The sequence below is a fragment of the Callospermophilus lateralis genome, chromosome 6 (genome assembly GCF_048772815.1).
Source record: "Callospermophilus lateralis isolate mCalLat2 chromosome 6, mCalLat2.hap1, whole genome shotgun sequence".
NCBI classification, from domain to species: domain Eukaryota; kingdom Metazoa; phylum Chordata; class Mammalia; order Rodentia; family Sciuridae; genus Callospermophilus; species Callospermophilus lateralis.
The window spans coordinates 151,616,661-151,644,593 of NC_135310.1; the positions used below are offsets into that span (position 1 = coordinate 151,616,661).

The 27,933-nt window shown below is 47.4% G+C and overlaps 1 protein-coding gene across 1 annotated transcript in view; it reads left to right on the top strand.

The window, feature by feature from the left end:
* Jarid2 (jumonji and AT-rich interaction domain containing 2) overlaps nt 1–27,933 on the top strand; it is a 224,755-nt gene that overhangs the window by 110,395 nt on the left and 86,427 nt on the right. The window contains exon 3 of the mRNA XM_076859226.1: nt 26,916–27,057. Within this exon, the coding sequence (XP_076715341.1) occupies nt 26,916–27,057 (142 nt within the window). The remainder of the gene's footprint in view (nt 1–26,915; nt 27,058–27,933) is intronic.

The window sequence follows — 27,933 nt, forward strand, 5'->3', positions numbered from 1 at the left end:
CAGAAGTTAAGAACCTTAAAGGCAGCTATTTGTGGAAATATGCTTTCTTTGGTAGAGTTACTAGGAAGCAGGGATGCAGGATGGGCACTGTGGGGCACCCTCTTCTGTGGGTGCCCTTATCTGCTGTGTGGTTGAGGTCCCAACAATGCTGAAGCACCAGGGAGCCTCCAAGGCTTTTGTGGGCTGGGAAGTGTGGGCGCAAGGTGAATGGTGGTTCCAGGCTGTGAGTTTGGATGGTGCTGTTGGCCCCCATGTGTACCCCATCCCGTAGGAAAAGCCTAGTCCTAAAGGCCGCATGGAGCCCGATCGGACGTCATGGGGGAGAGGAAAGCAACAGCGATGAAGTCATGCCAGGGGTACGGGTTTGGTTTAAAGAGTTGGAGTTAGTCAGCCCCCTTCAGGTTCCTTTTCAAAGATTAAAACGATTCCATTGGTCCAGCTTGACAAGAAATGTGGCAGCGGGGAAAGGCAGGGCTGTCCCTGGGGGAGGTGACTCCCAGCTTGAAGTGTGCATTCCTAGTTGAGAGTCAGCTGGGTTGGTGCTGGCGGCCTTGGCCTCCATTCCTGCCTGTTCAGGCTCTTTAATTTGGAACTTCAGGCTGGGCTGGGCCTCTGAGAGCCCTGGCATTTTTGTGTCTAATCTGAATAAAGTGGCCTTGTGAATGTTGTATGTAGTAGTGACATTCATTGCTCAAGCCACACAGGTATTTTTTCACAGCAGCAGAATTAGAACTGTTACAGCCCAAGCCTTTGAGTCCGTGTGCAGTTTACAACACAGAACCAGTGGAGTGACACTGAGTCTCAAACCAAAGTTTTAGAACAAGGTGCATATTCTTTTTACCCTGTTCCCCTTGTACCCTCTCCCCTCCAAAAAAAAAAAATAATAATAATAATTTAAAAAGATGTTTCTGGACTATTGGTTCTTGGAAAAATTCAGGCTTTTTATTATTTTGCTTAACAATGGCATGGTCTCGTCATAATTTTTACCTCATTTAAGAACAAATTGCCACCCCCTCTGCTCCATCGCTGGCATGCTGGTGTGATGAGCCAGCAGCCCTTTGCCCTTATAGTTTTTCAGAGGGCATTGGGTGTCTGGAGTCTGTTAATGGTCAACACACAGTGCAGCTTGTGTCTGCGCGGCTGGGCTCGGCCTTCCCTTTTCTGTAGGCCTGGTGGAGTAGTAATAGCCCTGGCAGATGCTAGATAGTAGAGGGATCTCATTTTTTATGTCATAAAATCCATGCTTGCCATCAGTCTTGCTTTGGTGCTTCTGAGCTGACAAGGAATGATATTTGTGCCTTAGTACAAGTAGCAAATGGGAGTCTTGAACAGCCTCCTGGGTTGTCTGCAGAATTTGAAGCCATTATTGCAGCTCCTTGGCTATTGCTGGGCTTAGAGGCGAGGCGGTACCAAGATTTGCTGATTGTGGGCCTTCTGTCTACTTCCTGCTGTAGATAATGCCACTTTTTTCCGACTGTAATAAAAGACAAAAGCTTTGGAAAGGACTGGCAGAGGCTGAGACCTTGGCCACTCTTTGAGGGCCCTTGGCCCGCAGGGGCTGAAATTAGGGACATTTAAATAATAACATGCTATACAAATAATGAGCATGCATAATTACACAGTAAGTGAGGGGAGCTATTAGCTGTATTTGAATTTCATTTGCTTCCTATAAATGTCATCTCAGATCAGCCAGCCCTTCGGCCAGTGGAACAGTGTTCAGTGGATTTAAGAGGACTTGGATCCTTTTGTTCAGAGTCTCATCCAGGCAGGAGTTGTGGTAGCTAACCTGTGTTGTTCTTGCTGTTTACCGGTTTTTGTTCTAGTGCTTTAGCTATATCCTACTCATTTAATTAGAACAAACCCTGCAGATGAGGAATCTATACAGCAAGAGTCGATTAGTTAGCAGTGTGGCTCTGCAGCCAGGAACTGGCAGAGCGAGGCTGCAAACCCAGCTTCCTGGATTAGAGCTCCCACGTGTTTAATCACCACTGAGATAAATAGAAGCAATTTTGGAACCTTTTATAAAGACGGGATTCCAAAAACAAGAATTTGTAGGAGGACTTTAAAAAAAAAATAGCAGTTTCTTTTGAAGGAGATAAGTGAAATTGTTCATTGGGAAAAAGACCTCAGGAAGCAGTGGTAAGTATTTATTAGAGTGAGCTTGTTTTTGGGCTTTATTATAGCTTGTAATGGAATTGATAGAGGGGATCAGAAAACCGCATTCCTCATTTTTTACCCTCCCCACTCTTCACAGGCACATGGAAGTGTTATTTCTTCCCCTTTCTTCACCTGGGAATTTGTATGTTTCATACGGTTGTCGACCTGCAGGCTGGAAATCACAGGCGGGGCCTTGCCAATTGGAGGAGCTGAGGACCGGTGTTGGAAGTGGGGCTCCAGGGGGACTGTTCCCTGAACCTGGGGGGTGGGGAAGTCATGAGATTTTGGATTCCTTTCCAAATCATGCAGTGTTTCTTGGGTTCACCTCTTTAAAGTTTATTTTTCACCAGATGCTCATGACCCATGAGTCAGAACCAAAAAGGACATATTGTCTGGTTAGTGGCATTTTGTTCCTGGAGCCGGTTGGCAGGGAAGGCCCAGATTGTGTGGTGCATGGCTACCTGTCTTCAGCCAAGGGTCCACTCTCCCTTCTGCTTTGCCTGGTAACTTTCAGGTCCAGCTGTTTGAAAGGTGGTCCCTGTTTGAACAGGAAGTACCTTTTTCCTTTTGAAGAGAGGGACTCATCATCCCTGCAGATCCCAGAGTGGATGGTGTGTGTACCAAAGGCCGTGGGGGCACCTGCAGCTGCAGCTTGGCTACTTGGTGGAGGTACCTCTCCCTGGTGTCTCCTGATGTGTGAGACATCTTCTGTCGGCAGGAAAGCTGACTTGGAAGGAAGGGAGGATTCACTTTGTTGGAAACAACTTAAACTTATCCTTTGTTTAAAAACAAAAGCTTGGGTGTTTTTGTTATGAGTGTGTGCCATCTTAATGGTGAGATGTTTCCTGATTTCATCGCTGACATTTTAACATGAGAAAAATATGTGTGACTTATAATAAGTGAAGCAGGAACAATCATTTCAACATCAAACAGAGGAGTGGGTGTGTTTGCACAGTGACTTGGGAGGCTGAGGCAGGAGGATTGCAAGTTCAAGACCAGTCTCAGCAACTTAGCGAGGACCTGTCTTAAATGAATAAAGGGCTGGGGGCGTGCCTCAGTGGTTGAGCACCCCTGGGTCTAATCCCTGGACCAAACCAAACCAAACACGCCCCGAGGTATGTGTATGTTCTGGATGGAGGCCAGGAGGGAGTGAGTGGGGACAAAGACCCATTAGTGAGCTACCAGGAAAAACTGTCAGAGGTATGGGAGCTTTCCTGAGCAGAGGGTGTTAGTGACAGACTTTGAGACCAGGAAATAGACGATGGTCCATTGGGACAGGGGTTTGTAGTGGCAAGTTTCTGTGGTGGGCATGTGCAGTGGTCTGGCATCAAGGGAGTGGTGTGCAAAATGAAGGATTGTTGGAGCAGGAATGACCTTTTTAGAGGTGTGAGGTCACATTCCTTTTTACATGGGGATGGTACGTGGTGAGCAGCTTCCTTAGAAGGAGTGGATCATGGGGAAGACAGATCAGAACAAAAAATCCAATTAAAATGACAGGCCACCATGTATGGCTGCTGGCACACACCTCATGGATGGCGGTGCCCATGGAGGTGGCTTGCTTCCCTTCTGGTTATGTGCTCAGACCCACAGGCCTGTCATTTCTCTCAGCCTAGATCTCTGTGCATCTCTAAGCACAGTACCACCTCCTGCTGATGTCATTTTCAGTGTCTTGGGCTGCTTCAGCAGAAGGGATGCACTCACTACCTGGAGAGTAATGTCCCTCATGGTGGAGTGCCTGGGTGGGGACAAGGTTGGGCCTGGGTGGGCCTGAGTTCAGTCCTGGGCTGTGCCTGTTCTTCAGAAGCTTGAAGCCCCACCTGCAGTGCATGCCGAAGGCAGGAGACTAGAAGTCAATGGTTCTGGAATTCTGTTTAAAGCTGGGGTTCCTGCTGCCTAGGGCTTTCTGTCTCCAGGCAGCCTCTCCCTTTGTGCGCTGAATAGTTCCACTCCCCTCTGCATGTGTCACCCTGGAGATTGTCGCTCCTTTCTTCACCATTGGCGCTGCTTCCCCCAAAAGAACACAAACCCTCCCTCTGACCTTACGCTACCTTATCCCTCCCTGCCTGACCGTTTCCTAAGTAGTCTGTCTGTGTGGGTTACTGATGTCCACATCTTCAGCCTTCTCCTCCCGTTATCTTTCGAATTGCTGTAGCCAGGCCACTTACCAAGACCTTAATGTGTGTTGGCAGCGTTTGCCCGGGTTGCACCACACCTTGATGTCCAGAGTAAGTTTCCCTCCCTGCGGGGTTCAGCTGCCCATCCAGCTGCCGTTGACAGGATTGAACATCTCCCAGACTCCAGCCAAGACTCCAGCCTTGCGTGCCCACCTGCCTGTCTTCTGTAGTTTCTTCCCAGGTGTCTGAAGATATGGTGTCTCACTGCTGCTTGTCTACTGCCTCCCCTGCTCCCTCCCCCCTGTCTCCACCCCCACTCCCGCCCGGTCCATTCTGTTCAGCCCACCAGATCACCCGGACCTGTGTTGCCATGGTGACCCCTGCTCTGTGCGGTCACTGTGACCTTCTCATACCCTCTCAGCTGCGGCCTCAGTGTCCTCCCCCGCCCCCCAAATCTCCCAAGCACCATACTTTAACATTCTAAAATGGTCCAGCTCCTGCCCTGACCCTGGAGCCCCTCTCCTAACGTGACAGGAATGCTGCCTCACCTTGCCACCTGATGTGGCCCTGTGTTCCCCTGGACTTGCCGTGCCACGCCTGTTCTGGCTTCTTGCTATTCCAGATGTGCCAGTGTGTCCTCGTTAGCTCTCGCTGACCCTTTCCTCTAGACTTCTCTCCCTCCCTTGTGGAACTCTGTGGCTTCCATTTCAGGTTCCCGTTTAAATTTCCTTCCTGAAAATTCCTCCTTGAGCCACTTGGTGAAAGTGACGAAACCCCTCCCCCCCCCAGGAGGGCTGCTTTGGTAGGCCTTGGGGCCGAGAGCAGCCCTGTCCCCACCAGGCTCCGCAGCCCTGTCCCCACCACCTCCCAGGCAGCAGACGGGCTGCTCAAGGGGATTGAGCGTCTGCCAACGGGGGCTCTGCACTTCATTTTGGTCATGTTCACGTCTGGATACCCAGCAGGGGTCCCCAGTTTTATTTTCTTTGTCACCACTGGGCATGTGGCCTTTCAATTGTGATATCAGAGATTCTTTGAACTTGGTCACCTTTGTCTCACACTGAACCACATTTGTTGAATGTTGAAGTAGAAGGTATGTTGCCTGGTGGTTTAAATTACAGTTGATCTTTTAGTACCTAAAAGTGAGTTACCTCTTCTAATTCCCCTAACTTTAGTCTCATAACACAACAGGTACTTTACTAACATAGTTTTCTAGGTTAATTAAAGGAGCCCAGTGTCAAGCAGCTTCCTCATGCCCCCTTTGCAGGGTCAGGTCAGGGTTCACACCCCAGTGTCAGTCTCCACATCTTGCTGGGTGTTTAATGGAGGAACCCTCCACCCATCATTGTAACAGTTGGAGGGGTCCTGACAAGTGCATCAGCGTGTCAGTGGAGATGAGGTGCTGCTCTATCACCATAGAAGACTGCCTCTGCCAGTCAGTTCATGTCCTGAAAGTATGTACTTGGGATCTTTATTTAGAGATTGGGCCTCACTGAGTTGCTTAGCACCTTGGTTTTGCTGAGGCTGTCTTTGAACTCATGATCCTCCTGCCTCAGCCTCCCCACCTGCTGGGATTTCAGACCTGGCTGATCCACCTGGCTGGCTGTCCCTCTTGGAGGAGCTTTTTTGATGATACGTGTGTTGGCAGCGTTTGCCCGGGTTGCACCACACAGTTGAGAGTGTTGAGGGCTATGTGTGCTACAAGGCCAGGTGTGCTGTCCCTCCTGAAGCTGCTTCCTGGGCATTGAGCCGTGTTGCAGTACAGCCCGCACAGTTAGACGTGGTGTGCCGCGTGGTTTGGAATGGTTGTTGAAGTCCAGAGCGGTGGGCTTGGGACAGCCTGGGTTCTGGATCCTCCCACCTACTGCCGTTCTCTGGTCATGCATTAGTCAGCACTGTTGTGAGCTTGTGAACATAGGGAATACTTAGTGTGGGTGTACTTGAAAAATTTCTGAATTGGGGTCTTAGAATTTGCTTTCCCCCAAGGACACTGTAAAGGGACATCCATTCATAGGTCTTGCGCCTTGCCTGCTAATTCATGTGTTTTCTGTTGGATTCCTGTCGGGTCCAGGATTGGCCTGTTGGTCCTGAGGATGCAGGGATGAGTGGAGCAGTGCGAGAGGGTTGATAGTGATTATGCGTTAGCCAGCTTGGGTCACCACGACAAATACCATAGTGTGGTGGCTTAAACAACAGGAATTTAGTTCTCTGTCTGGGAGGCTTTAGATCCAAGCCAGCAAGCCTATGGTGTGTCTTCCTCTTCCTTCAATCCTGGCAGACCCTGTCCCTGTGACCTCATTTAACTCCCAACTCTTCTGCATGGGCTCTTCCTCTAAATAACCATCAGAAAAGTAGAATTAGACCAGTGGGGCTTGGAGATGGTAGCAGTTTTATTTCATTTCACTGAGTTGTTTTCTCTGGGCGCATGTGGTCTTGGAACTTTTTTCTTGTGAGTCAAGAAGCCCTAAGTCTGTTGGCTTTGAGGAGTCGTCGTTCCTCTGCGTTGGACGGACTTAAACTTGGACATTGCTGTCCCTGTGTTTATGAAGCTGTGGGGATTAGCCAGTCCCCTAGAGACTCGGTCACTTGCAAGAAGAGCAGGCGTAGAGGCAGGGTAGCCAAAGATCTGAAGGGGCCCAGGGTTTGCCAGCGCTTGATGAGTGAGGTGTGTTTGGAAGGAACTTTCTATATGAGGTGATTTGAGGGCAAGTGACAGTTTTGTTTGGGCCTCTGAGGCTGAGTGAATCATTTTTGGCATACAGAGATGCCTCTCATTTGCCTGGGTGCCTGCAGGCCTGGGTAAGGAAGGGGAGATTTCCATTATCACATGCAGAAAGGGCAAAGCCCCTGTGGGGTCACCAGATAGGCCTGCGACCAGCCAGCGGTGACCTGCTCATGAACAGGATCTGCTTATCTGTGTTCATTCTTGTAAAATGATGATGCGGACCACCAGAGAAAGGCCTCATGTGTTTTTTAGGTCTGACCCATTTCATGCTTTGAACTCTGTGATGTGTGTATTGATGGGGCTTTAATTACCTTCAGAATTGCCTCAATGGAGTCGTGCCGTTCTGCTGTGCTTGTGAATTTCTGGGATCCCATTTCCCTCACATTCAGAGGGCCGTTTACTTAGCTTTTGGAAATACCCTGTTATTACTGGACCACATTAAATGTTTAGAGTCCTGTATGGTGTATCTTTAAAGCCAGCAGAGTGATTACTAGATACGCTTTTTTTGGAAATTACCCTTCAGTTCAGAAATCCCTTAATTTACAGTTTATTTCTTAATCTCACCTGCTGCCAAGTCTCTTCTGTCCCCCCAGCTATTTCTGTAGTCTTGGGATGTGCCTGCGGATTCCCACATGGAGCTTTTTCATACCTTCCTTCCCAGAGACCATAAAACCACTGAGCCCCTCTTGAGGAGTGGCAGGGTGAGGTGGCAAGCAGGACCTGGTTTCCAGCCTCAGGCCTGCCCCAGGGAGAGCCCTGGACAGCACAGCCCGGCTACTGTACCCTCTGCTCCCTGCAGCCTAGGGAGTGCTAGCTCTGCAGCTTCCCACCCTGTGCTTTCCCTACATTGTCCCCTGATCCGTTCCTGGTGTTCTTGTCACTCACAATTTGGATCTAATTGCTGATGCGGCTCTTTGAAGGGAGAACAAGGTCTTTACTTGGGAATCACGTACTCTGTCGCTACTGGCCCTCCTTCCTTGTGGTCGGGGTTTTCTCCAGGGGGTCCTCTGTGTTAAGAGTGGCATCTTGCCTCCCGCTGCAGTGAATCTCTGGGTAGAGCGCTCCTCTTGCACGCTTGAGGCCCCGGGTCCCCTTCCTCGCACTGCCAAAAACATTGCATGGTGTTGATTCTAGAAGGTCTTCAGACCCTCTTTAGATGGGATTAGGGCAGAAACTACGGCAGTGGAGATAACTTCTGGAGGTCAGTATGGCAGATTTGTCCCTGATGCGAGTTGCCTGGCTATTCCCCAGTGGCTTTACCCTGTTCTCACCTTCAGACCATTTTGGTTCCAGTGTCATTTGAAAAGGACATTTCCAGTTTGCGTAGTTGGAAAGTGTTCCAGAGTTTTAAAGGGTGAGCTGGAAAGCTCTCAGCTGGCACTTTCTGAATCCCTCTGAGGAAAATGTTGGCACACTCTCCACCCCTGTGCCAGAACCCTCCTTATAAATGTAGAAGCCGAAGTCACAAAGCCATGCACGGGGTGAGGCTGGACCCAGGGGAATTGACAGTGTCTGGGTGTCCCCAGTTTCAAGAGCCCTTTGGCCACTGAACATGGATGTACTGAATGACGATTATGACATCCCGCCTGCTCCCTCAACTTGAAAGCCTTTATCCAAATGATAGGCATGTAGGTTTTATTTTTCATCCTTAATAACTTTAATAATTTCAGTGCTTTATTTCAACAAGTGTTTCACCTTCTGATAGGGAAAGTGGGCGACCAGCAACCTCCTCTCCCCTTCTTCAGGGCAGGGTGCTGTGACAAGAGCAGCAGCGAGGGGGCAGGACCTGTTGTCCTGTTTGTCGCTGTCTCTCGCCTGAGTTGCTCTGTGGGACTGTACCATGGGGCCTGAGGTTTCCATCTTCCTCCGCTGTCTGTTGGCAGAACCTGCAGCCACCCCCACCAGGGCTGGAGAAGTCTGTGGGAGTAGGAAGCCACCCAAGGGAGAGAGCCACCACACCCCCGCCCCTCCTTACACCACTGCACACCACACACCCAGGCCAAGCCAAGGTGTCCTCTCTATCTTGTCCATGCTGGGCTGCCCCCATTTGGGGCTGCTAGCCCTCTGGGGTCTCCACGTGGAAAAATTCCAAGGGAGTGGGTGAATATTGCCATCAAGTGGCTGCTCCCGGTAGTGGATGGAGCATGCCGAGGCTGTTTCTTGGCCCCTCTGCACAACAGCCAAGCCCCAGAGAACTTTGGGTCTAGGGGATTGCTTAGTCAGTCTTTGGGTGGATGGGGGTTCAGAAAGCATTGGTGAGGCCACACACTGCACCTTCTCATGCGAATGGATTGTAGGTAACTGAAGGCAGGCTCAGCTGGAGCTGTCTGAGCCCAGGGCCCCAGAGCTGTGCGTACAGCATCTAGAGGTTCAAGGAAGACTGGCACTCACCCGCTGCCAGCCCGTGACCACCACAGGCCCCGCTGACCTCTGGACATTGTGAGATGGTTTTGTTAGCCCTACAGAGGGATGTTCTCAGCACATTTGAAAGGAAGGACTTGGTGCTGTTTTTCCCATCCCTTCTCTATAAATGGGGCATATTCCTTTGAGTTGGCTTTATTAGGATTAATAAGATGATTTATTTGAATGAAGTTCTTGGTACCTAACAGTGTGAATTGCCGTTGAGGTTCTAGGTGTACCTTACCTAATTACTTTCTGCCAAAGCTCTAGCTGGGTCATGCAGCAGAGCACTGAGGAATTAAAGTGGGTTTGCTCCGTTTCCTACGTCTACTCCTGGGCTTTGCTCCAGGATGTCACTGAGCTCGGCCCAGCTGGCTGTTGCTTCCCTGGCAGGTGACCCTCGGTGATGTTGGTGAGAGCTCCCTGGTCGGAATGTGGTGGTAGTGGGTTTGCCTAGGTGTGGTCCTCCCACTCCCCACAGTGCCTGATGCTGAGCCTGGGTTTCCAAGCTGGCTCAGGGTGTATGAAGGGGTAGCTGTGCTTGTCCTGTGCAGGAAAGAGGCCACTGTCAGGTAGAGGGAACAAGTGACAGAAAGGAGACTGTCAGAGATTAAAGCCCCAAGTCAGGGCCTGTGTACTTTCAACAGCTCTTTAGAAGTGGAAGGGGCTATGTTGTGAAACCATTCACACTGCAATCTGTCAGATCATATTAAACCAGAATTCCTGGATTCTAGCCATTTCAAGCAATATTGAACACATCAAAAATTTGATGTGTTGGAATGAACACTGACTCAGGATCAGATCTTAATTTTTATTCTGCCAGTAACTGAGCATAGGTTGAGTGTCCCTTAGAGATCCTTTTAAGATTAGAAGTCTTTTCAGATTCCTGATTCATTGGAATTTTGGGACATTTGCACAGACAGTGCTCCAAAATCTGAAACTCATGTTGGTGCTTGAAAGAGTTTGGAGTTTGGAGCAGTTTGGAGTTCCTATTTTCCTGTTGGAGATTTCTCAACCATCTTCTGTGAGCAGATCGTGCCTTCATGGGTCTCCTGAGCAAAATGTCAGTCTTCGCACCGTTTGGTTTGGTTTTAGCAGTGAGTGGCGGCTATGTGTACGGCTCACTATGGTCTTCTCACTTTTGGTAGCTCTGCTGTGCTGTTGGGTCAGGAAACGTTTGGATGTTTTTGTGGAACACGGTGGCAGGTCACCTTGGAGCAAATGTCCCATCATTGGCCTCTGTCCTGTGAAGGGACCCAGGTGGTGAGCCCAGAGTTGGGGTGTGTGTTTAGCATGTCCTTAATGCCTGTAGCCTGCAGGTGGCAAGTGTGAGTCCCACTCAGCTTGAGTTCTAGTGGCACTTTGTCCTCGACTATTAGATGGCAGTTGCTGACTTTTGAAGCCTTCCATTACCACAGGCCACATCAGGATGGCCTCTAAAATCCTTTGGAATAAAAATCACCCCGTAGCCCTGGGCAGTGGTGCACGCCTGTAATCCCAGCTACTGGGGAGGCTGAAGCAGGAGGATTGCAAGTTTGAGGGCTCCCTGGGCACCAGGAGGACCCTGTCTCACAAATAAAGGGCTGGAGTTGTAGCTCAGTGGTAGAGCACCCCTGGGTTCACTCCCCAGTACCACCTCCACCCCCATATCCCCCCTTAGGTAATCAATCGGCAAACAGAAAGCTTTGCTACGGTTTTTAGTTTTTACTTTAGTTGCTGGCTGCATTGGATCCAATCCCTTGTCCTTCTCAGTCACACACCAGCCCAACTGCCACCTCCACCACCTGCTGCTGTGTGGAGGGGGATTGGTTAGTGCTGTTCTGTTCCTCCTTTTCCTCACACTCTGCCTGCCCCCACTCCCCCAGGAGGAGTCTCTTTTTGTATGACTTGCCCCTTTGGATGCATGACACGGGAAGCAGAGGGATTCCTGCAGCAGTGGCCCATTTGGTCTCGAGACAAAATGCATGCCAGTGCCATAGGTCAGCTGCCTGGCAGAACTTCCCAGAGGATGCAAACGCTCTTCATCTGCACCATCCTCTGTGATGGTCATTAGCTTCATGTGCTTCCTGAGCCTTTGAGGCCTGGCTGGTATGGTTGAGATGAGTTCTGCATTTCAGTTAATTTGAAATGAGAAGGCTACAGTGGATTGAGGCTGCCAAATGCAGCTCTGAAGACGGGGAGTGTGATGGTGTTGTTGCCCTGCTCTTTGTACCGCTGTTCACGTCGGGAGGTCTTTTTAGATGGCCACTGTAGACCATTGCAGAAACCTTCCTCTGGGGTGTCCTAGTGACAGGTGCGTACACAGTCTGTTCTGGCAAAGTGAAAGGTATCGTCTGTCATTCAAATGCCTTTTAGTGTTTTGTGCAGTTGTGGAACACTTTATTAACATCATGGAGAAATTATTTTGTCATTGGCTACTGCTTCTGGGTTGGTACACCTGGGTACTTTTTTGGGGGGTGGTGGTGGTGGTATCATGTCAATTTTTTTCTTGTGCTATATTAAACAAGTTCAAGCTTATCTTAACAGAAAACCTCCCAGATTTCTGAAAATAATAAAAATCTCTGCTGCAGAGCATGATGTAAATGATGTGGTATGTTCAGCACTGGGATTTAGGTTGCTCCTAGTCCTATCTGATATGCAACTTTCAAAGACGGTACCAGAAAGAACAGGGACCACATGGTTGACGGTCTTATTGCTGTATTAGGACTTTTGGATGATTTCATTTTCCTAATGAGAATTACAGGTAATTTAGACTTTTACCTAGAATTTTAGAAGTGTGAATACTGTGAATACTTGTGCATCTTCCTCAATATCCAAAAGATATTGAGGAAGATGCAGAAGAGCTTTAGATACAGAAATTGGCTCCAAAACAAATAACTGTAAAATTGAAATCAGTAAAGGGGCTTTAAAAACAAACAAACAAAAAAAACTATGAATTGAACCGGAGGGTGCTTAACCATTGAGCTACATCCCCAGCCTTTTTGTATTTTAAATTTTGGGATAAGTTGCTGAGGCTGGCTTTGAACTTGGCTATTGTCCTGCTCTGGCCTCCTGGGTTGCTAGGATGCCAACTCAGCTGGCACCACTGTACCTGGTGGGACTAGATAGCTTGAAAACATAATGCAGCATCAAAAAACTTTTGAGTGTTTATTTCACCTAAAACACCTAAAATTCTGCATGTTTAATTCTTTTTTTTTTTTCTGCCTTGGTTTTGATCAGTGAGTGTAGGGAAATCGTGGGTTGTGGTTAAGTACATGAGAGATTATCCTAATTTAAAAACAAACAAGGAATTCCTAGAAACATTCTCCTTTTTGGGAAGAAAATGTTGACCGAGGGATGTGGTGAATGGCAGGTGCATGGTGACATGGAACTGCCCGGTTAAAGTTGACTTAAGCTGATGAAGGCCCTCACATTGTCATGGAAGGGCAGCTTGGTCTCTCTGCAGTACTTATGCATGTCAGTTATGTTGTATAGGCACAGTGCTGAGTTTTGAGGATTATGGAACTGAGCAAGACTTCCAGGACCCCGACAGGTGGGTAAACATTGCCTCCTGACCTTGGTTGGTTATATGAGAGCCCACCTACAAGGAGTGTGTGTCACTGAAAGCTGACCAGGAAGAGGAGCAGGAGAGGGCACTGCATGTGCAGAGGCACCTACGACTGAGAGACCCAAACCAGCTATCCAGTGGCTTCCTGCGACCTCACCATGTTCCAAAACCAAAGTATTTCTTTGTCAGCTCAGGACAGTAACATGGGAGAATTTGCTGACTCTTACTTTTTTAAAATGGACAGAATTTAAACCAGTAGTGAAAAAATCAATTAAAACAAGTGATCTTTGCATCTCATTTGTTCCTTAGTGTTAATTTATAGACATGAAATTACTGAATTTAATATTTATTTGCACCCATTGCCAGGTTGTTCGAATTATTTATCAGGGGCTGGGTAGGTAGCCTAGCATGCACAAAGAACTGGTTTCTATCCCTAGCACTAGAAAACAAAAACAAAACGTTATCGGTTTAGAACCACAGTAACAGTGGATTGAGAGGATCAGTTTGGTTAGAAACAGAATTTTGAAAAGGATTATCTGATCTTCAGTTGATCTGAGCAGCCTTTTAATGCTATTCCAGGGAAACGTTCCTTTGTTCATTATTTTTTCAGTAGGTAAAATAATCATATTGTTGGTCTGGTTGAATTTTACTTAGGCTTTTGAGTCAGCTTTTAAAAATATTCTTAAAAAGGTTGATCATTGGGGCTGGTGTTGTGGCTCAGTGGTAGAGTGCTCGCCTAGCACGCACAAGGCACTGAGTTCGATCCTCAGCACCACATATGCAAAATGAAGATATTGTGTCCACCTAAAACTTAAGAATAAATATTTTTTAAAAAAAGTTTATCATTTTCTTAGTGTCATTTCTGTGTGAGGCTTTTAAAATCTATGGACTGAATCATTTTTAAAAATGTTTAATGCACTAATTAAAGTCTATACTGAACAAAATTCTTGTGGTAATTGTGCCATTGCAGTCTTCGAATGCCACATACAGCTGGCATGAAGTGCTTGCGGGGTGTTGCAGGACCCTTTTATTTGTCTGCAGTAGCCAGGATGGTCCCCACTTCCACTTAGAAGAGTAGGAAACTGAAGTGGAGAGTTTCGTGTTCTCCTTTTGTTCCCAGTTGGTGAGCGATATCAGGGTCTAAGTTGGCCACCTTGTTCTGGTGGCACTGTGTGTGCGGTGACCACGGAGCTTCTTTTTGTTTTTGTGGTTCGTGCTGGGGATGGAACCCAGGACCTCAAACTTGCAGGGCCACCTATCTATCCTCCCAGCCTGCCACTGGGGTTTCCAGTGCAAGGTCCTACCAAAGAAACCTACTTTGCTTTTTTTACTCTTAAAAATCCATGTGGCCTGCTGACTTCTCTGATAGCCTTTAAATGTAGATGTCCTTGTTTAATTGTAATGCTATTTTGTTGCCTTTAACAGCCACATTAGGTTCACCAGTTTGTCACTTGACCAGATCACCCCACTGAATTCTTGTAATTATTGGTATTGTTTTATAATTGTACAGTGTGGCCCCGAAGTCTTACTGGCTATCGGGCCAGCCACATGTATTACACAGTTCAGCGCTGTCGGCATTTCAGAAACCATCGAGCCCTCTTGGAAGGAGTCCAAGACAGACTGCATGTGTACCTAATTCTGCTTGGTAGAGTGCCAGTGTATTAACTTTTATTTAAATAAAATTCTAACCAGTAATATTTATTATCCTACTGTCAGAGCCCACACTTTAATAATGTTTTTGGAAGTCAAATATTAACACGGTGGATCACTTTTCTCTGTTGGCTTTTATCACAACTAAGTGATAATAATCAATACTATGTAATTTATCCCAAATAGCAAAAATATTAAAATACATTCATCCAAGTTCCTCCCAGATGCTGCCTTGGGTGCTCAGATCCCTCCTGTATGATGGTGTGAGGACCTGGGTATCCTTTGAATCACATCTGGGAGGATTACTTAGTGACTACATTCCATTGTTTAGGAAATGACAAGAAAAAAAGTCTGTTTATTTCGGGTGCATCTTTTTTTCCTCAAATATTGGTCTGGTTTTGGCAGAATCCACAGATGTGGAGTCCCTGGACATGGAGCCAGCTGTGTGTGGCTTGCAGTTGATCATCAATACTTTTACACTGTCCCGTGCTGTTCTTTCACAAACCCACACTATTTCCCTCTGGTTTATAATTAGCATTTTGGGAAAATTATTGTTAATTACATAGAACTCAAATATTGACATGCCACTTGGGTATGGAGCTGTGTAGGTAGCAAGGACTTAAAGTGCTTTGGAGGCAGATCACAGGTGATAGAGTGTCCTCTTTGATTTCTGCAACTCCAGGGCTTGCTCTCCTTTTCTGAGGGGTGTCCTAGCTCTCAATATAGGCTGACTTTTCTTTTTGGATACAGGAATTTAAAAATGATCTTATGCCTTAGGGCAGTGGGCTGAGTGGACTTGCCATGCTTGTTGAAGCCCCCCAGGTTGGTGGTGAGGAAGTGGTTGGGGAGCAAGGGTGAAGCTTGACTGTGGAAGGGCCAGTATGTTATGGGATACCTGGGGGTTTAGACGGTAATGGCTGGAGGCAGCTGTGTACCTGGTGGACTGCATAGAACTTTTCTGATATGAGACCTTTTCTGAAAACCTGATGGCTTCACCAGTGGCATTTTGAGTAGTGTGTCTTGTCTCTGATCTCTTGAGTATAATGGAAGGTCTTTTTGGTGTTGCTGGGGATCGAACCCAACTAGATCCCCAGCCTTGTTTTTGTGACAGGGCCTCACCAAGTTGCCAAGGCTGGCCTTGAACTTGGGGTCCCTTGCCCCAGCATCCCAAATTGCTGAGATTACAGCTGCGCACCACCACACCCTTGTAGCACCATTTAGAAATGACAGGGGTAGCATTGCTGATCTGCAAGCAATAAATGATAACTGTTGAAAACCAGCTTGCCCTTTAACTTAAATATGTGAACATCTTTTATATCCATGGCTTTCCACTAATTCCACTGTCAGATGCACATTCAGGAGGGACTAGTGGGCGCTTGAATTGCAACATGATGTATCATCATTAGAAGTAACAGAAAATGTTTAGATGCTCTTGAGCAAGAGAATAGAAATCGGGGAATAATCAAAATCCATCAGTTATGGGATATTAGAAGTACTCCATTAAATATAAAGATGAATGGCCTCGGGGTCAAAGTGAAGGTTGGGTGTTAGTAACCTAATGTTGAGCTGGCGAAACTCAAGTCTTACTGGGACCTTTTTTGTACATAGTGAAATAGTTGCTATGTAGGCATACTTATTTGTGCTACAACTTAATTGATGAAATGAGATTGCTGGGAGCACATAAGCATGTTGTAGGTAACATTTTAAGTCATGGGTTCATGGTCAGTTTTTTTTGGTAATTCTACCAAACTCTTATGCTATTTATCCGTGCTAGTTATCCCCCTAGTTATTTTGAACCCATGGGAGTTTAGCCACTGAGCCTTATCCCTAGCTCTTTTTATTTGTAATTTTGAGACAGGGTCTCACTGAATTACTGAGGTTGGCCTTGAACTTGCCATCCTCTTGCCTGTGCCTCTTAAATTGCTGGGATTATAGGTGTGCACTATTAGGCCCAGCACAGGCTCCACCCCCCCCCCCCCTTGTGTACTGGGGATGGAACCTAGAGTTTTGAAATCACAGAGCCACTCCCAGGCCCCTAGGCCCCCTTTTACATTTTTTAATTCAGAGATGGGGTCTCAACAAGTTGTTGAGGCTGGCTTTGATCCTTCTGCCTCAGCCTACTGCTGCTGGGGTTACAGGCCTACGCCACTGCTCCTGGACAGATATTCTCCCCCGATACTGTCAATATTTAAGATTTAGGGAACTTAGATAATAACTTTGTCATTCCTGCCCCAACAGCTGCACACAGGCCAGAGTGACACACAGGACTGGGTTGCATATATTTTAAGGAAGACTGATTATGTTTCTATCTTTAAATTTTTTTTGTTGTTGTTGTTGATGTGAAGAGAAGGAAGCAGGAAAGGTGCAGATACTCTGTGTTAATGTCTGGGGACACTTGTTGGTCAAGAGTGGGAACTGCAGATGTTAAGGAGAACTGGTATTCAGATTAGTATCTCAGGTTTCTGTTTTCTTACTAGCATAGTCAGAATACCTGCATGCATGCTCCTTTTCTAATTCTTTGCTTTGGTGGGAGCTCAAAGACACATCTCAGTAAAGGGAAAAGGAAAAAAGCCAAACAGCCATCCCCTGAATGTCCTTTAATTGAAACCTGTGTGTCTTAATGCTGCAGTGGGGCACATGCCAAAGGCTGTTCAATGTTACAGGAAGACTGGGCACTGGCAAGGTCTGCCCTGTGCATGCCCACACTGGAAAAGATTGGAGAACAGGCCCCTTGCCTTCATAATGCCTTCGACCATTATGTTCTCTAGGGAACTGTGTCTTGAGGTTGTGCCACAAGGACCCTCAGATGCTACAGGGCTCTTGAATGGCCTGTCTGTTGATAGAGAGGACCAAGCTCCGTTATTGTTAAGAACCAACCTTTCCTGAGCCACAGCTTCCTCATCTGTGAAGCAGGGAGATTGATCTAGAATAGCCCTAAAACCCGGTCTCTAATTCTGATTTTAGAATTGTGGATCTCAAGTACTCTTTACAGAACCCATAAAGGTTTTTGTTTAAAAAAAAAAAAAAAAATCTGGCCCAGTGACTTGGGAAACTGGGGCTCCCTCCGTGAGCACTTGCTGGCCCCATTACTCCCAGCAGAGCTAGCGGCTGCCTCCAGGGTTTTGCCAAGTTTACGTTAATGTGTATCAAGTAGTGGAACCCAGAAGGGGCTCATGAGATGGGCCAACAATGGGGGACAAGAAGCTAAACGATGAGTGAGGGGCTTCCTGTTTCCTTGCAGCTCCTTGAAGAGAACTCCCAGTGCCCTGTGGGTTCCCACAGGGCCCAGCTGCCACCTGCCCCTCCAGAGAGGGGCACAAAGGGAAGCATGCGGGCGTTGTTGAGCGTGTGTTTTGCGCATCGTCATTGCCAGATGAAGTTCAGATGCTTCAAAAGAATTGACTTTTTAAAATCAAAAAAGGAGACGTGTCCCGCGGATCCGAGGCCAGTTGGATGCCTGCCCTTTTCACCCCTCTCAGCAGCTGCTGGGCCACAGAGCCTGTTTTGTGAAAGATCCTGCAGAAACAATGAGGGAAAACAGCTTCTGTTTGATTAGATTAGATCAATTTATGTGCCTCGGGGAGGGGTCTGGGCCCGGCTGGGGGAGGTGTCCCGGCCCGCCGCCCCGCGCCTGGCCCTGCGCCTGCCCGCGCAGCGGTCACTGGGTGAGTCCCCAGCTCCGCAGTGGCTGGAGCTGCGGCAGGGGGAGGGCGCGGGAGGCGGAGCGAGCCGAGAGATTTCTGCAGTCTGTCTGGAGAGCTGCCCAGGTTTCCCAGCCAGAAAAACAAATAAAAATAAATAAAAGGCAAGTGCTGAATGACACAGATTATGATATTAAAAAGGGATGCCATTGAAACTGTGCCCTGGATCCGCCGTTGGGGCGTGCGCGCTCCCGCGCATGCGGGGGTGGGTTGGGTAGTGCAGCGCCTGACAGGACGGGGACACAAGTGTGGACAATTAAACTGTGACTGTCCTCTCCCAGCTGTCCCCCTCTCCCCCGCGTGCCAGAAATGCTACCATTCGGATTTCTCTGCATTGCAGGTTAGGGACATGGCAGGATGATGAAACAAGATAGATGCTATTTTTCCCATTTTAATATATCAAAATGGGGGGGGGGGAGGCAGCCAGCCGGGAGACCCCTCCTCTTTGGTGTTCGATTCCCTCCCAGGCACATAAATAACCTGCTCTCGGCTGTCTCCCCTCCCCCCCGGCTGCCGCCCGGCCCTCCTATTGCCGCGCGGAGTCTGCACTGCCTGCCGCTTGCTTATTACGTACAGGGGAGGATTGTTGACAAGTGCCGGGAGCCTGCCTCACTGCGCTCTTCCTCCCTCCCTCCCTCTGTCCTTCTTCCTCTCTGTCTCTGCAATGATCCAGCTCTGAGGATGGCTGCTCCACGGGTCTGTCAGGTGCAGTTTTTGGTGGCTTATCTTGAGGAACCTGGGATAGAAGGTCTGTTCCTATAAATAAAATAAAACCCAAATAGCTGGAGATTCGTTTCAGGCTGGTATGGCTTTTGTTGGAGAAATAGGCCTTTGTGGGTTTCCCTGCTGGGGTCCTGATTAAATCCATTTTGGATGGCAAGGTGCTGTGTATGTGTATGCATACACACACACATATATGTGAGTAGTATGTGAAGTGTCGCGATTTGCTTAATATTAATGTTCTTTCAGCGTTGATATCCTCCCCAGGGGCAATGGTGGCTCCTGCAAAGGCACTGTGGAAATTTACAAGAGAATTAATGTCGCTCTTAAAGCATTAAGCTCTGTTGACCATTTTGGCCAAATCTGCAGTTTTAACCAGGCTCGTATGAATTTAGACATTTCTCTGGGGACTGAATGCCATCCAGCTATAGCTGATCCTTTATTTTATTACCAATTTATGTAATCATTTTCCAGCATTTAAAAATAGATGTTTGATTAAAATTAATTAGTTCATCCTCACCCTGGCTCTGGTTTCCTTTGTAAACAGCATGTTTGGACTGATATCCTGTAATCCTTCCTTTTTCTGCCTCTTGTCTCCTTCCATTGAAAGACGGAGGAAACTGAGGCACGTAGGTAGATGCCGCATCCTCAAGTGGTTCTGGATTAGACCTAAATGCTTTAAACTTGTGGGGGGGGTCTTCATTCTTTTCCCATATTTTGTGCATTCGTCCATATTTGCATTATCATGTACAAACATGTGTCAGGCACCTCCAATTTTTAGGTGCCTCAGATCTTTCAGATTCATGGCCACTTCCTGTAGCTCTGCTTCTGTGCTGCTTCCATTGTATTTCAGTATTGGAGAGATTGCTGCTCTGGGAGGGAGGCCGTAGGCCTCTCTGAACTTGTTTGCTGTCAGCAGGTTTTGTTTTGTTTGGACTTAGAGCAGATCATTTGATCTTCTGTTAATTTATTCAGCTAAAAAGTGGGTGGGCAGTCGATGTATTTATGTGCAGTGGAGAAATGAGGAAACTGGGGAAACTGCTTTTCCTCCCAGTTCTGCTACCAGAAAAACATAACTTTGAACCTGGATTAGCTCTTTTGCATGGTGAAGGCAGCAGCCACAGAGGCTTTGAGGTGAGGGTGTAACAGTTAATTTATCCTCAAATTATGGTGTGGATCAGGACCCAAAGTATGTGGAATTTTGCCCATGTAGCACCACAGATTAGTACACAAACTGCTAACTTTATGGCTCTTCTTGATTGGAATTAAAGCCAGCTTTGCTTACCTTTGGAGAGCCTTGCTAATGTTGGAGAGGCAGATTCATTTGGTACCTTTGATTTGTGGGATAAATTTAATGATATGAAGCTTTAAAGGTTCAAACACACACACACACACACACACACACACACACACACGTTGTAATTACTTAAAGGTAGAATATCATTAGCTGCCTGTGAACATGCTGTGTATATGGAAATCTCCCTTTGAGGATTGCAAATTCCAGGATATGTAAAATCAAGTCTTGGCCTGTCAGTTTATCTGAACAGAAGGCTTTGAACACACTGGTCTCATTTGTGTGTTTTTTAAAAAATTCTCTAGCGTGCCCTTGCGTTTACCTATGTCCCATAGACTCTCCAGTCCCCTGCTCTGCCATGATCCCATTGTTCTGCAGCTCATTTTCCACGCCAGCCAGAGCCCAGGACTGCCTTTTATGCACATTACTTCTGAATATGGAAGGCAGCTTTCCAACCCCAGGTGGGCAGTCCAGGACCCTGTGTACTGTGGAGCCCTGTTAAGTAGCTGGGGATACTAAGGATCCACATTTTTGGTGGTTCCTTTTAACAAGGCTGTTTTGTTGACCCATTTGTCAGTGTAAAATTAAAAGGGTGTTGGGATGGTAGATGGACCTGGAGGAATCACCACCTGGGATAGTGGAGTCACAGTGATGGCATGCAGCTGTGTTGGACATCACGTGGCGGAACATCATAGGTGTTTGCAGTTTAGTCATTGTTGTTCAAGATGCTGGCCTTGCTTGCTTACTGTGAAAATCATGGTACTGCATGAAAAATGAAGGAAGAGGGGAAGTGCATAAGGAAGCACAGGCCTTGGCCCAAAGATGTAGGGGAATTTTGCCCAAAAGAGAGGTGAGCCACTTGGTGAGGCCATTGGTTTAAATAGTGCCTGGGCTGGTCGATAAGGCTCTCCAGAAGACCACGACGACTCCTTCCTACTGGGGGATTTTTTTCCCCCCCTTTTTGGTACTGCATAAAGCTTATCTGTCACCTTTGCTGTGGTTTATAATGACTATTAGTATTATTGGTGTTGGAGCCTCCCCATGAGGGGGAATGTTCTCTCCCTTTTGACTGTTGGTCGGGATGTGGAAAAGGGGGTGTCTGGTTGGTAGGTGTTGTCCACTCATCCAGGGTGTCTGATGGCCAGAATCGTGCCCACTTTGGGCCCCAGTGATGTGCTCATGTGTCTCCTATGATGTGCTCATGTGTCTCCTATGATGTGCTCATGTGTCTCCTATGATGTGCTCATGTGTCTCCTACCTATAGTAGATGCTGGGGGCTTGTTCTCCTGTGGCTCATGATAAGGGGATGCTTTGGGGGCCCGCTGGTTGCAGGCATCTGAAAACGGAGTTTTCCTGCCTACCCAGTGGCCCATGTGGTGGTCACTGTGTCAGGTTTTCAATGGACTCCTTCCCCCCCATAAGTGGACATCAAGGAGGTTTAGATTTCCAGAGTTCATCTGTGGTCAGAGGGCTCTTGGGGGGATTAAGGATGTTTTTTTAAAAATGCCCCTGATCTTTATAGCTACATATTTGTATTCTTGTGGTTGGGGGACAAAGGAATAAGACCGTGGCTTCCCCTGTAGTTTGTGTCTGCCTAGGGGGTGGGGGTTTCTGGTGGCATTGCCTTGACTGGAATGGGAGTCTCCATAGCTGACTTGAAATAGACAAAGGGGAGCCCCAGTGGGCCTGAGTGGCTGCTCTTGGGAGAGAAGAGCATCATTATTTTCTGTAATCTGAGGCATGCAGCCATTTTCACTTGTGCCTTGTTGACCATAAGTGTGCCACTGACGTCCTGTCTCCTCCTCATCATTTTGATGTCTGGTGTGCTGTTTCTGGGGAGCTGGAGGTGGCTGAGCTCTGAGCTTGGGGGGCGGGAGGGCATCTCTGTGACCTGCATGTGAACAGTTGGGGTTAATATCTACATTCACGGTGACCCTGTGAAGTGGGCCCTGCATCAGCGTGCTTGCACTGTCTGCAGACAATTCTATTTCTCTTTGAAAGTCTGAACGTGGGCTTTATTTTTCTCTAGTAATGGCGGCAAACCGTGTGCTCTGGTCGCCTCACAGAGGGTCCTACACCAACCCAGCGGCGGCTTTTTCTTATGATTTTCTTTCCAACTCTGAAGTGTCGCATGCGCGTACATACGCGTGTACACACACACACACACACACACACACACACACACACCACTGAGAAATTGCTGCTGAAAATGAAAGCTCTTTGGATGCTTGTCTGTTTAATATGTAATGTGATACCTTGTCTCACAGTGACAGGGTGACAGACGGCACTGGCTCTGTAACACCAAATCACCTTTTGTGCACGTCTTCTACAACAAAGCCAAATGCATGGACTCTGCCTATTATGCTAATAAGTTTGGTGTGCTCCAGATGTTTGAGGGGCACTGGGACAGCTTCAAAGCCCTCCCTGTTTCCCTTTCTCTTTAACCCTTCTTTCATTGTTCCTGTTGGTGGAGGAGAGGCATTGGCTTTCCCTTTGGTTTTGTGTTCTCTGGAATGGGAAGCTGGTGGGGGAGACGGATGACCCTGATTTATCTAAAACGTTATATAAAGTTATAAGGACTGCATCCTCCTCCCCCTCAGGGAGTTCCTTCTGTCTGAGTGTTGGGGTTCTGAATCTAGGGTTCTCACTGACTGCTTTGCAGGTTCCTTAGCAGACTCCCTCTGGCCCGGCTGTCACCTGGTTCATGTCAGGGAGCCGTGCACACCAGCCTGCAGCCCCTTTTGCTGCTCTGGACTCCACTAGAAGCGTGTTGGGTCACGTGTGCTCCTGCACCTTTGAAGCCTTTTCATTTGTGCTGATCTAGGAGACTGGGCAAATGGCTCCTGCATCCACAGAGCCCTTGGCGACCAGCTTCTGTCGCGTTTGTTTTCCTGGGGGTTTGTCCACGCGCCGTGTTGTGGTGGCCAAGTGGAGTCTGAGCCATTACACTGTGCTCCTGTCCGCTGATGGTGTCTAGCAGGGGTTGCAGGCACAGTCCCCAAGCTGTCTTTACCACAGCAGTTTGAAATTTTCAGCTCATATTTATGGCTTTTGTGAAAGACAATAGACATGGTTTAATTTAAGTTCAACCTACTGAATATTAATAGAGGCGAACAAATGCTAATGTGAGGAGGCCGGGTCTTGGGGCCCCCAGTTTCCTCTGTTTAACCTCCTTTCCCTGATGAAGGTTTGTGTTGGCTGCAGAAGGGCCTCTGAAAAATAAGACGGTGTGAATGCATGAGGGAGAGGGTCCGTCTTCATTATTTCTTGTTGACTAAAAATAATTAGTAAAGGTTGGTGGCAGGGCTGCGTTGGAAAGAGGCGGTGGCGCGTGCCAACGCTGTGCTGTCACGGGGCTGTTCTGCCCTGGGGCAGCCTGCTGCAGCCTGCTGACCTGGCTCTCCTCGTGGGGCTGGCTGTGCAGTTTGGTTTAAAACATTCAGAATGAAGTGAGAACTATGAGAAAGGGGAGGAGTGAGTTTTGGGGTGGGAGAGCTCTGGTGGGTCCACCCTGTAGACAGTCTTGCTAAAAATACATGTGAATTTGTTCTGGGGCCTTGTCTACAGAATGGGAGTGCACAAATCAGAAAAGTTGATCTGGTGGAATGGAGTCAATCCTGCTGGACAAAGCTATGGTCCTTTGATTTGCATAGCAGGTAATTAATTCCCTGTGTCTGGGCCCCATTTTCTGAATCTGAAGAGTGAGTCTGTTGCAGACAGCAGCCCATGTGTGTCTCTTCTGGTTTGGGTGTTCACTCATTGTTTGCCCTTGGAAAGGGGGAAGGCCTGGCGAGCTCTGAGACACTGGTCTGAGGGCAGGGGACAATGGAGCCATTACTTTTCTTTCTGTTTAATGTGGCTCAATCATGCCTTCAGCTCAGAGCGACCTCATCCCTTTCACCTCACATGATGCTCACAATGAAGTCAGCCACAATTCCCAGTTCTTTTTTTTTTTTTCCCACGTGGAATTTCTTGATGTAGTTTTCCTGAATTTGTGCCTGGAGCGTTGATATTGGGGTGGGGGTGCATTATAAGTCTCTGTGACACTTGGGCTTTTTAGAGGAGAATGTTTTCGCCACCCCCTTTTCTTGAATCCATCTTTTTCCTATCACCTGCCTCCTAGCACCTTGACACGTTTTGTAAGCAAGCCTCTCAAGGGCTGGGTGCTCCCCACTGGGCTGTGTGGAGGACGCCCCCAGAGCGTGCTGTGATGTAGTGCAGGCTCATCATTCCCTGGGCTTGAGCTCAAGCTTGCCTGCAGGTACGCAGTGGCCCGAGGCACCCAGCTGCTTTCTGACTGAGGTGGTTCCTGGGGCATGAGGAGGTGGGCCCTCCAGGCGACTCTGATGCATGGTCAAGTCAGAGAAGCCTGTGCTCTTTCCCTGCCTGCTGAGATGATGGTCGTGAGAAGGGCACGAGCGCGGTATCAGACAGGCTGATGCACTCACGTTAGTCTATGAAGAACCCCTTACACGCCCAGGAGCCTTCCTCCACCTGTCCTTCCTTAGTTTCTCACGATCTAGATACAGGGTAACAAGAGCCCCCTCCTTATCCTCCAGCTTTCCCCCTTTCCACCATGTTCTTGAGTTCAAGCAAATCCCGACCTGGTGTTCTTGTCCCGTGGGCCTGGCTGGCTGTGCTGGCTCACCCACTAGCCTGCCCGTCACGCGCTTCTTGTGGGGTACGCCCAACATTTCTTCTTGCATGTAGTACTAATGTGTCACCTAGCGCACCAGCAGCCTGTGTTCTTTGTTTCTCTGACTGGAGTTGGATCTTGTTACGCCCGTGTGCCTGGTGCCCTGGCAGCAGAGAGGGTGCTCCTCCCCCCCCCCCCCCCCCGCCTCTGCACCTTCCCTGCTGTATTCACCTTTATGGTCATACACACTCTGGAAATCTCAAAATGTGCAGGGAAAAATCCGCCTGTGTGGAAGGTGCAACACCCCCCCCCCCCCAATTATGTCCCTTGGTCTGTTCTCAGTGCCTGTAGTCTGCGCTCCCCCTATCATGTGTCTCCTCTGCCTCAGCATTGGTTCTGGCATCCTGCTGAGCAGCAGAGAGGTTATTTTAACCACTTTTGTAATTTTAGTTTTCCAGAGCCAAATTCAAAGAAATTGAAACAAGAAGGTAAAATTAATTTTAATGTATTTGACAGAACTGCATATGTCCGAAATGTTTCTACAATTGATAGAAAATTAATGAAATGCTTCCTTCAGTTTTTTCATTCAAGTTAAGCAAAATTTAAACTGTTACCCTATCACATTAGCCTTGTTGCAAGTCTCCCAGGGAGACGTGGATACTCACCTCTGAAATGCAGCCTGTGTCTGTCCTTGGATCCTCAGATTTCTATGCCCTGTGCATTTTTTTTTTTTTTTTTTTTTGGGTAGAGGGGAGTGCTCACAGTGCAGACTCAATGCATTTCCTCTTTATTTGGGAAGTTTGTGTTCATTTCCATCCTGATGGTAGTCCTGGCCCTTAATGAGCTTATTTACTACCTTGTGCTATATTTCCAACCTTACATTATTACTCATGCCTTGAAGATGATGTGAAGGCAACTGGGAAAGTCCCTGTGTAAACAGAGGTGCCAGGGCTTTGTCACAGTGTGTACTATGTTCTTTCAGAAGGTAACACTATAACTATACATCGTGTAAAAGGCTGCTTAACAGTACTCACTCTAAAGGAGATGGAATCCCAGAGATTTAATACAGGGATTGAGATGTTCATACAGTTGGTGGAGGGGCTGGGAGGGTCAAATCGGGGAGCTACCTGGTACGTTTGGTTGGCGAAACTGCAGGTACAGTGGTGGGCATTGCTGCTGCCACCCAGCTCCTCATGTCCATCAATCTGATTGCTGGGCAGTTGCTGTGGGACACTGGTATAGTAGAAGCTTCTTGTTGATAGAATCTACCCTGCATCCACAGACGAAAAGGAGTCCAAATGTTAGCAAAACAAGTCTTTCCTTCAGCTGGTAACCACTAGTGTGGACTTCCTGCTTGTTAAAATAGATCGTTTCCCTTAGTGAATAGCTGCTTCTAGAGTGTTCCTCCCTAGGCCCTTTCTTCATTTTTTTTTTTTGTCCATAGAAGCACATGTGGGTATCAAGACTCCCAGTTTCACGTGGTACAATATATCAAGAATCCTTGTCCTTTTGAGACTGAACTAATGGTCACAGAGCGAAGGTAGTGTTAGGATGTCAGTATTTCTGAACCTTTAGCACCTCAAAATAAATAAACCAGTTTAATTGGATAATAAGTGATGCTCCTTTCTTTTTTCTACCCTCTAGCCACAAAAGATGCAAACATATACTTTAGGGTTTTTTGTTTGTTTTTTAATGCATCTGTTATTTGATCTCAAATTTCTGTTGAGATTTCTTCATGTTGAAATCACTTCCCTGTTGGGCCTTTCGACATTGAGAGGTCTGAAGTAGGGTGATTTTTCTTTTTCTTTTTTTTTTTTTTTTTTTTAACTCTGACCCTTCAAAAGGGATGTGTATTTGGGAACCCCCTTCTGCCCCATGGTGTCTGTCCTTACCAGCCTGCACAGGGTGAACTGTGATAAAGTGCTGCTTCCTGATGTGATGTATCTAAGTGTTTGTCCCTTTTCTCACCTGTAGGGCTCCTTGGTAATGACCAGTCTAAGGGATTAGGACCAGCGTCAGAACAGTCAGAGAATGAGAAGGACGATGCATCCCAGGTGTCCTCGACTAGCAACGATGTTAGTTCTTCAGATTTTGAAGAAGGGCCGTCGAGGAAAAGGTTAGTACCCAAGGCTGAAAGTATCGGTACGTTAACCACAGCAGGACCTACCAGCGCAGGCTCCCGTTTTGGCCACACGGGAACAAGCGTGGGCTCTTCAACACAATCTCTCGATTTTCCCAGAGGTCTCAGAGTGCAGTATTGTCCAGCTATAATTAAAATTGAATAAACAAAGGGTGGTGGACTGAATAAAACGTGTTTCTGCCCGAGAGTCGACCTCAGAGCTGCCAGCTGGTCGCACACGTTTCTTCCCATCATCTCATCAGCCATGAGTGTAACAGACACGGTTTTGGTATCTTTAGAGAAAGATGTTTCTGAAAACTTGACAATGAAATGTCATGTGTTTGAAATATTTCTTTGTCAAGAAAGTACAAATTACAGTGCATTTTTAATACATTGGAGTTTAAACAAATTGGTAGCTGTGGACGTTTCTTTGAATTTGCCAGCAATTATTTTTATAGAACTTTAAGAGAGAAGGAAATCAGAGCTGGTAGTTTCACGAGAGTTTGTGATTTCAAGGTCAGTGGCAGTAAGAATGGTTTTAAATGGGTGTTTCAAAACCCTGTTGGTGTCACACCTGGTACATGTCTTGCTATTTCCTCTTCCCCCTTTCAGAATTTATATCTTTCCTTTTCTGTTCTCACATGATGTTTTGCTGGATTACCATCTTCATGACTTAGTTGGTGAGATTGGGGAAAAGAAGAAAAATTCCCTTAGTCTGATCTCTGACACATCCTGCAGGGTTATAGTTAACTTTTCGGAAATACTGTAGATGCGTATGCCTAAAAAACAGCTGAGTATAGTGGAAAATGAAGAGGAAAGACGATTAGCCGTGTGCATTTAATGGTTTTGAGGTCTGGGATTTTAGATGTTGAG